This window comes from Otolemur garnettii, unplaced genomic scaffold (genome assembly GCF_000181295.1).
Source record: "Otolemur garnettii isolate 467f Iridium unplaced genomic scaffold, OtoGar3 scaffold00086, whole genome shotgun sequence".
NCBI classification, from domain to species: domain Eukaryota; kingdom Metazoa; phylum Chordata; class Mammalia; order Primates; family Galagidae; genus Otolemur; species Otolemur garnettii.
Window position 1 is genome coordinate 356,971 of NW_003852481.1, and position 9,955 is coordinate 366,925.

Below are 9,955 nucleotides of genomic sequence, written 5' to 3' on the forward strand. Positions count from 1 at the left end.
CAGCTCACAGCAACCTCAAACTCTGGGCTTAAGTGATTCTCTTGCCTCAGCCTCCCAAGTAGCTGGGGCTACAGGTGTGTGCCACAATGCCCAGCTATTTTTCTGTTGTAGTTGTCATAACATGTTGTTTGGCAGGCCCAGATTGGGTACGAACTTGCCAGCCCCATTGCTTGTGTCTCGTACCTTCACTGATGAGCTACAGGCACTGAGCTGTGATTTCCTTCTTAATCTCACCCTTGACACAGCTATTATTTAGCATAAGGTTGTTTAGTTTCCATGGCTTAGTTTGAGTATGACGATTCCTGTTGCTGTTGAGTTCAACTTTTATTTCGTGATGGTCCGAGAAGATACAAGAATTAATTTCTATTCTTTTAAATTTGCTGAGGTTAGAGTTGTGTCCTAACGTATGATCAATTTTGGAAGATGATCTGTGGCCTGATGAGAAGAATGTGTATTCAGTTTTGTTAGGATGAAATGTTCTGAAGATGTCTGTTAAATCCGTTTGTTTTAGGGTCAAGTTTAAGTCCATTATTTCTTTGTTTAGTTTCTTGTTAGAGGATCTGTCCAGAACTACCAAAGGGGGATTAAAATCTCCAACTATAAAAGTTCTAGAAGATATCAAATTATTCATGTCTGTTAGGGTTTGCTTTATAAACTAAGGAGCATTATGGTAGGGCGCATAAATAGTAAATATCGAAATCTCTTCATGTTTAGTGTTTCTCATAACACTTGAGCACACTGTAATAGCATAGGAGGTGGCTATGAAATCATTATAGTAGTACAGTATGTACTACAGTTAATTTTGTGCAGCTGTGATTTAATAATTGCATTTTACATTTGTTTGCATTTTTCTCAACTGCAAATGGTGCCCCATGTGGTCTGTGTTTGTGTGTACATTTTGATACATTTTAAGTTTTTAGAATAGATTTTTGTGGTATGAAAATACAGACTAATAACTACGTATATTTTATGCATTCATCAGGTATGCTTTTCTTAATTTTGTCATTATTTTTAAGCTATATTGTTCATCTGTGAGTTTTTAAATTGTGAATCTCCAAAAAATTTTACAATGTATTTATTGAAGAAAATTCATGTGGGCCTATGCAGTTCAAACTTGTGTTGTTTTAGGGTCACTGGTTAAATATTAACTGTTTCAATATCATTGTATTTTTACTTTTATAACTTTTAGAATTTTTTTTTGAGACAGAGTCTCAAGCTGTCACCCTGAGAGAGTGCTATGGTGTCACTGCTCACAGCAACCTCAGACTCTTGGGTTTAAGCGATCCTCTTCCTCAGTCTCCCAAGTACTGGGACTACAGGTGCCCACCACAAGGCCTGGCTATTTTTTGGTTGTAGTTGCCGTTGTTTGGCCCTGGCTGGATTTGAACCCACCAGCTCTGATGTGCCTTAGCCTCTTGAGCCACAGGCGCTGAGCCAACTGTTAGAATTGTTAATGATACAATTTGCTAAATTCCTAAGTGATTTTTCCCCCCTCTAATTTTTGTTTCCATATTTTCAGGATCTTCTCTTAGAAATTTACAGAAGTATAGGAGAGCCAGATAGTCTGTATGGCTGTGGTGGAGGGAAAATGTTACAACCCCTTACCAGGTAAAGTGCATTGTTTTTTAGGTAATCATGTAGTAATTCTGTTTATGAAGGAGTTAGGTGCATGTAGAAATCAAATGTACTTGTATAATCTTTTTTATAGACTACGAACATATGAACATGAAGCAATGTGGGGGAAGGCTCTAGTAACATATGATGTTGAGACAGCAATCTCCTCATCAACGCGGCAGGCAGGAATAATTCAGGTATGTTCTTTTCCTGCTGTGGTAATGTTTTCACTAGTGCAGTACTGAGATTATTTCAGTTTGTCAGTGAAATATTTACATAGCCAGATGAACTCTAAACATAAGACTGGAAGCTATGTGTCTTTTCAGGTCTTAAGCTAAAAATTCAGAGATACACAGGAAATTTGGACAGTTGACCTAAATGGTGGTGCAGATTTGTTGTTCATAATCCTGTTAGCTAATAGGAGAAGACATTTCCTGAGTGTGTGCAATGTGCCAGGTAGTGTACTTAGTGCTTCACATGAAAAATTTCATGTAAATTATTTCTCATAGTGCTTCACATGAAAAATGTCATGTAATTATTTCTTATATTATAATAAAGTTGGTTCTAGAAAATAAATGATTTCTGTTACAGGCTACTCCTTCAAATGTTGAAATGTTCAAATGTTTCCTTAAAAGACCTTTAAACTTTATGGTTTTGGGGGAAACATACTAAACAATATTTTTGGATTTTAAGCAACTGTGAACTAAAATTTTTTAAAAATATTTTTAAATTTTTAAAAAAAATTTTTAAGTTAATTTGTATGTTTGCTGCTTTTATTTTTTTTCCTTCAGTTTTCTGTTGATATCTTTGATTACTTTTTAAAAATAATTCCTATTTAGGCCTTACAGAATTTGGGACTCTGCCATATTCTTTCCATCTATTTAAAAGGATTAGATTATGAAAATAAAGAGTGGTGTGCTGAACTACAGGAACTGCATTACCAAGCAGCTTGGAGGAGTATGCAGTGGGACCATTGTTTACCTCTGTAAGTCAACATACACTGTTCTTCCATTGTCTGCTATGTTTCAGCTACACGAGCCTTCTCTCTGTGTGCTGCTTTGATCAGACCACACGTTCCTATCTAAAGGGTTTAGAGGTATCTTCTCTTTTTCCCCACTTAACATGTGCATGGCTTCTTGTTATTCAGACTCTAGTTTAATAGTGTCTTATCTTCAGAGAGAACTGTCTTGATGACTCATTATGAAACAACCTCCCAGTCATTCTATAGGGTATCCCAGAAGTCACCCCTGAAGTTGTCATGCATAAGGAAAATGGGGAAATTATAGCTACATGTACCTGTATTTACAAAATAGTCTTTCCACAATTTTACAAAATATTTACAAAATATGCTCTACGTGTTGGTCACCTGTTTGTGTTTTTTTTTTTTTAACCTATTTTAATTCTCTGTATGTCCCTTGTTAACTATTTTTCTTACTTATCCATCTTCTCCAAAACAGAACATAAACTCCAGCTCCAGTGGGAGTTTTTCTGACTTGTTCACTGAAGGATCTCTGGATTTAGAACCTGGTCCTAGTGCCTGGCACATAATACATGCTTAATTTTAGTTTTAAGATGTCTTTTGGTGAAGTTGTTTATGCATGTATATCTTATGATTCTCTTTTTTTTAAATACATCTTTTCTGTGATGTTTAAAATTCTGTTACAGCAAAGAAATAGAAGGAACCAGTTACCACAAATCATTGTACAGTGCTCTACAGTCTTTAAGAGACAGAGAATTCTCCACATTTTATGAAAGTCTCAAATATGCCAGGTATTATAAAAAGATAAAGTTATTATATTTTAACATTTGATGTCATGGCTTCTCTTTTCAAAATTTGAGCAATAATTTCAGTGTAAAGACTTGTGTTGATGAAGGGATGAAGAATTGGTTGCTGTGATCAGGCATCTCCTGGCTATTCTCTGCCCTTCCTCAAAAAGAATCTCTTTGGGATCCCAGGTCAGAAGTTTTTACCGTGGCTCGGCACCTGTGGCTCAAGCGGCTAAGGTGCTAGCCACATACACCTAAGGTGGCGGGTTCGAATCCAGCCCGGGCCCGCCAAACAACAATGACGGCTGCAACGAAAAATTGCCGGGTGTTGTGGCAGGCGCCTGTGGTCCCAGCTACTTGGGAGGCAGAGGCAGGAGACTTGCTTGAGCCCAGGAGTTGGAGGTTGCTGTGAGCAGTGAAGCCACGGCACTCTACCCAGGGGGATAGCTTGAGGCTCTGTCTCAAAAAAAAAAAGTTTTTACCGTGAGACTTGGAGAAAGTTTTGGTGGTTCCCATTCCTTTGTTCAGTTCCAGTACAGATGTCCTGAGAGTTATATTGGTGTCTTTTAGTAGTTGTACGTGTATGGAATTTACCTCCCTTAGCATTAGTGTTCTAATTTTTAAAACTGTAAATGATAGTTAATACTTACAGGGTTGTTTTGAGGTGCCAATGAGATAAGACGTGAAATACTCAACTATGGCAGGCTAAACAAATGTATAGCATGTTTTTTGCTGAACACTAGTGACCTAATGAATCCTGTATTCATTACACAAATAATATTTGCTACTATTTCTTAATAGCTTTCTCTTAGCTTATTAAGTGCTAGCTACTGGCAGGCTCTCTCCATATATATTCTCTAAACATCAGAATCATTCTGGGTATGAGAAGACTGAGGCTTAGAGAAATACAGTAATATGCCCAAATTTATGCAATCATAAGTGGCAGAACTAGAGTTTGGGTCTACGTTTGTATAATTCCAAGATTTACAGTTGACACTTGAACCTCTCTGGGAGTTTAGGAATGCTAACTCCCTCCTCCCCAGAGAGTTGAAAATCTGAGCAAATAACGTTCTGCTCCCCAAAGGCTAGCCTGATTGTCTGCTATTGACCAAAGCCTTACCAATAACAAAAACACTTAATCGGCACGTATTTTTTGTTATATGTATCAAATACTGTATTCTTATAGTAAAGTAAGCTAGAGAAAAAAATATTAAAAATCATAAGGAAGATAAAATGTACTCATTAAATGGAAATAAGTCCCCATCCTCATTGGCTTCATGTTGAATAGGCAGAGAAGGAGAAAAAAGAGAAGTTTTCTTGCTGTCACAGGGGTGGCAGAGCTGCAGGAAAATCCAAGTGTGAGTAGACCATATGGTTCAAATCTGTGTTCCAGGGTCAACTGTATTTTGTATGCACTGCTATTTCATAGTTACTGTTGCTTATGAATATTAGTACTGCTAGACCAATAGCTAAGCCTGTGATAAGAATGCTGTAACAGCAAATTGAACTTTTATCTGCTTGAAGACCTTTTCTTTTCAAAGTACTCTTCTTTTTTGCTACTAGAGTAAAAGAAGTAGAAGAGCTGTGTAAGGGCAGCCTTGAGTCTGTGTATTCACTGTACCCCACACTTAGCAGACTGCAGGCCATCGGAGAGCTGGAAAACATTGGGGAACTTTTCTCAAGGTATGTATTGCATATGATCTTGTAATCCTAAAATGCAACCTTTCCATTTTTTATTTATGAAAATAAATTTTATAGCCACCTTCATTAAAATCTATACAGATACTGGATATAGATATGTTTCTTTCCTTAAATCAGGATAAAAGTTGACTAACCTAGTTTACTATGCTTTTATTTTAAAATTTGAGCATTTTTTTAAAATATTCATTATAAAAACTCAGATTTAAAAAATTCAGCTTACTTGTGTTTTCCTCTTTATAACTTTTACCCCATTCTACCCATGGGGAATTGTTTCCTCAGGTTTTCCTTAGCCTGTTACATTCCATTCTGTTTCAGCATTACATTGCATTACTGACCTTTTATGTATACTCTGCCATGTTTTTTACCAGTAACCCTGGAAAGAAATGTCAGTTTGCAGTAGATGTTCAGAGGAGATTGCTTCTTGGAATGATGAGAAGGAAGTGATCCAGGAATGTTGGAAAAATGAGATAGTGGTGTTATTCAGGATCACACGCTGTATCCAGCTCACCACCTCCTCACTGTGTGACCTGAGCTGCGACTCTGGGCAAGGTTCCTGTGCCAGGTTTGGCTGGGTTCTTTTTCCCCAGTCATACAAGGAGAGCTCACCTGAACGATCCTTCTGGTCTGCCATCTTGCTCCACCCCCATTTTCTTCATTTCTAAAGTGAAGGTTTTAGAGGTCTCTAAAGCCTCCTTTAGCTCTGCCATTCTTAGTTATATTATTAGTGTAAGAGGGAGGAAAGAAGGTGTAAATTCTAAGACCCCCATACCTTTATGCAAAAATAAAACTTGGAATATATTTTGGAAGTAGAAAGAAGGAAATTTTAAAGTCAGAAAATAATAATGGTCTTCTCAAAATTAACTTATCAGAAAATGTAAACATAAATGTGGCTTTTCTCAGGGAGAGAATAAAGAGACAATACTGGTTTCCGTTTTCATTGATAAGTACACTGGTTGTCTTACTGCCAGAAATCCAAGAACTTTTCCTCTGAATGAAAGATTTCTTCCACTAAAAAGAAGATTCAGTTTGTTAAAAAATACAGGCTGTCCCTGAGTTACAAACATCTGACTGCTACACAACTTGCACTTACAAATGGAGGTCATTACCGTTGATGGGTAAATGTGTCTGTTCTGACTTACATACAAATTAAACTTAAGAACAAACCTACAGAACCTATCTTGTTGATAACCTGGGGATTGCCTGTAATAAATAGGCTGATGGTTACCAGAGGATGGGAAGGGTAGTGGGGTGGGGTGGAGATTGAAGAAAGATTGGTTAATAGGTACAAAAATATAGTTAAGTAGAAGGTATAAGATCTAGTGTTTAGTAATGCAATAAGGGCAATTATAGTTAACAGTAATTTATTGTGTGCTTATATATATATTTTTTCTTTTTTTTTTAAAGATAGTCTGACTCTGTCAACCTTGGTAGAGTGCCATGGCATCATAGCTCACAGCAACCTCAAACTCTAGGGCTTAAGTGATTGTCTTGCCTCATTTTCCCAAGTAGCTGGGACTACAGGCGTCCACCACAATGCCTGGCTATTTTTTGGTTGCAGTTGTCATTGTTATTTAGCCCTGGGCTGGGTTCAAACCCGCCAGCCTGGGTGTATGTGGTTGGTGCCATAACCACAGTGCTACAGGCCCCAAGCCATTTATTGTGTATTTCAGTAAATGATAAATGTTCAAGGTGGTGGATATCCCAAATACTCAGATTTGATCATTGCACATTGCATTACTTATATCAGAATATCACATGTGCCTCTTATAAGTACAACTATTATGTATTTATAAAAATTAAAAATAAGTTAATTAAAAAAAACTCCTAAGACAGATTAATGCCAGCTCTTTCTTTGGTAGAGAAATAAGAAGAGGAGAGGCAAAGGGAAAGTTTGATGAATTGAATAACAAATGTTTATGCTCTAGGTCTAGGTCTAGATTTTATTCATATACTTCAACTAGAACATTGTATCACATCAAGATAAATGCAGAAGCAAAAATGAGAATTCTGCTAGCTCTGTTAAGCCAGACAATTACAGAGATTTGCAAAAATGCAAAACAGTGCCATTCTCCTTAAATTTTGTTTTGTTTTAGAAAGTATACTGTTGACCCTGCATACCCATGGGTTTTGCACCCATGGATTTAACCAACTGGGCATCAAAAATAAATAAGTAAAAAAATACAGCGTAGCATCTATTTACATAGCTTTTATATTATATTAGGTATTGTATAAATCAGGGGTCCTCAAAGTTTTTAAACAGGGGGTCAGTTCACTGTCCCTCAGACCATTGGAGGGCCAGACTACAGGCCCTGTGGCGAGTCAGCTGCTAAGCAAGACAGGCAGCAGTGGCAAAAACACCCAGTGGGCGGGATAAATGTCCTAGGTGGGCCGCATGTGGCCTGCGGGCTGCAGTTTGAGGATGCCTGGTAGACAGTGGGCACAGGAATATGGTAAATATCAATAGATAGGATCCAAAAAGTGTACACTCTTTGAGGTCTTCAGTAATTTGTAAGAATATAAAAGGGTTCTCTTAACTAAAAAATTTGAAACTTGCTGCTCTAGGGTTACTTAGGGAGGACTTAAAGTTTTGGCACCTGTGAATTTGTGTTACTGTTCACTTCCGTGTCAGGAAACTAGAAGAGCTTTCCATTTCTTAGTCATCGCCTCGTCATCTTCTTAGTCTCCCAGCACCATCTTTTTTATTTCTCATAACACAGTAGTCCTGAAGGATTGGACTGTATTGTATAGTTATATTATGTGGAAAACATACCGTTCACATGAACTAATTGCACAATATGCATTTTCTTTTCCTGTAGTTGGTACATGAAACCTTTACCAGATTATTTACCGATAATGTTGGTAAATGAAACTTTTCCCAGATGTTAGCTTTTCTTCACTAGATTGTGATTTCTTTGACTATTGCAGTTATTCAAAGAGAGTCATCCTCAGTAGATAATTAGTGAGTTTACTTCATTTCCTTGCTGACATGTCCTCGTTCACAAGGAGCAGTAGAGCAGGACTAGAGGTGTAGGCATTCTTGATGATAGGTCTGATGAATACGTTCTAATTTCAGCAAACTATTTAAAAGGGCTGCTCTTTGTGATGTCAGAGGGTATTTTTAAGAAAATTTAAAAATGTTTTAATCATCTGTAGCCTACCTGCTTATCTCTTAGAGGTCTGACCACATTGTATTTTCTAGTTTTTTAAACTTGGGTCCATGTTTAGGACTGTTTACAAGTTCTAATCTTGTTACTACAAAAATTCTTTTGTATTATATCTTCAACTGTAGAACCCACGTGATATATTTTTTTATTTCTCTTGCTTACATGAACTCTTGTGATTTGGTTTTCAGGTCTGTCACAGGTAGACAACTCTCTGAAGTATACATTAAGTGGCGGAAACACTCCCAGCTTCTCAAGGACAGTGATTTTAGTTTTCAGGAGCCTATCATGGCTCTACGCACAGTTATTTTGGAGATTTTGATTGAAAAGGAAATGGAGAACTCCCAAAAAGAATGTTTTAAGGACATTCTCACCAAGCACCTTGTAGAGTTTTCTACATTGGCCCGAACTTTCAAGAACACACAGGTAAAATTGATTTAAGACTATGTTATCTCTCTTCTTGTTTCTTTTTATTTTTCAAAAGACAAAAAGCATAAGTGAAAAAAAAATGTCATTGAGAGACAGAGATTGCTATTAATGGTATATCGTAAGAATAATGATTTAAGATTCCTCATTTTGGAATTAGACTTGAGTTTAAGACTTAGGCAAGTTGGATGGGGCACCGGGGCTACCACCTGTAATCCGAGTACTCTGGGAGGTTGAGGTGGGTGGATTGCCTGAGCTCAGGAGTTCAAGACCAGCCTGAGCAAGACCAAGACCCCATCTCTAAAAATAGCAGGGCATTGTGATGCATGTCTATAGTCCCAACTACTTGGGAGGCTGAGGCAAGAGAATCACTTGAGCCCAAGATTTTGATGTTGCTGTGAGCTATGACATCACGGCACTCTACCCAGGGTAACAGAGTGAGACTCTGTTCCCCCCAAAAAAGAAAAGAAATGAAAGATGTAGGCAAGTTACTTAATGTTTTCTCAACCTCAGTTTACTAGTTATAGAATGAGAAGATACTGAACTTCCTATATTGATGACAATTCAATGATTATATACACTGTGTACATAGACACAGAATATACATGTACCTGTCTGTATACAAGGTGTCTGCAAAGTTTGTGTGCAATTTTAAAATAGTTGGCTATTTAAATTGCACACGAACTTTATGGACACTATATATATATAGAGAGAGAGAGAGAGAGACAGATACGAAATGGGAGGCTGGAAGATAGGCAGAGAGGTACTTAAGATAGTCATTAACAAATAGTTAAGTCCTTAGTGAATGGTAATTGCTGCTGCTGTTATTATTGTTAATGATCATAGTAGTAATAGTAAAAGTACTTATTCCTATATGTCATTTTTATTTCAGCTTCCTGAAAGGGCAATATTTCAAATTAAACAGTATAATTCAGCTAGTTGTGGAGTTTCTGAGTGGCAGCTGGAAGAAGCACAAGTATTCTGGGCAAAAAAGGAGCAGAGTCTTGCCCTGAGTATTCTCAAACAGATGATCAGGAAGTTGGATGTCAGCTGTACAGAGGTTTATTTTTCTTTGTGAATTAGTATTTTATTGTAATTAAAAAAGAAAAAACTATGCTTTAAAATACTCTTTATTTCTGGTTAATATGAGGGAATATATAAGTCTATCACATTGCTTGTATTCATAAGGCAAAGTCTTAAGTGTGCCATAGCTTTAAAATATTTTTAATAATTATTTTAAAGCCTTGAAATTACTAAACCATAAATAAGATGTTGTAAAAGGAGTC

The 9,955-nt window shown here is 37.0% G+C and overlaps 1 protein-coding gene across 1 annotated transcript in view; it reads left to right on the plus strand.

The window, feature by feature from the left end:
- ATM (ATM serine/threonine kinase) overlaps nucleotides 1–9,955 on the plus strand; it is a 156,220-nt gene that overhangs the window by 110,843 nt on the left and 35,422 nt on the right. The window contains exons 42-48 of the mRNA XM_023516060.1: nucleotides 1,520–1,608; nucleotides 1,709–1,811; nucleotides 2,454–2,599; nucleotides 3,280–3,384; nucleotides 4,945–5,064; nucleotides 8,435–8,669; nucleotides 9,562–9,743. Of these exons, the coding sequence (XP_023371828.1) occupies nucleotides 1,520–1,608; nucleotides 1,709–1,811; nucleotides 2,454–2,599; nucleotides 3,280–3,384; nucleotides 4,945–5,064; nucleotides 8,435–8,669; nucleotides 9,562–9,743 (980 nt within the window). The remainder of the gene's footprint in view (nucleotides 1–1,519; nucleotides 1,609–1,708; nucleotides 1,812–2,453; nucleotides 2,600–3,279; nucleotides 3,385–4,944; nucleotides 5,065–8,434; nucleotides 8,670–9,561; nucleotides 9,744–9,955) is intronic.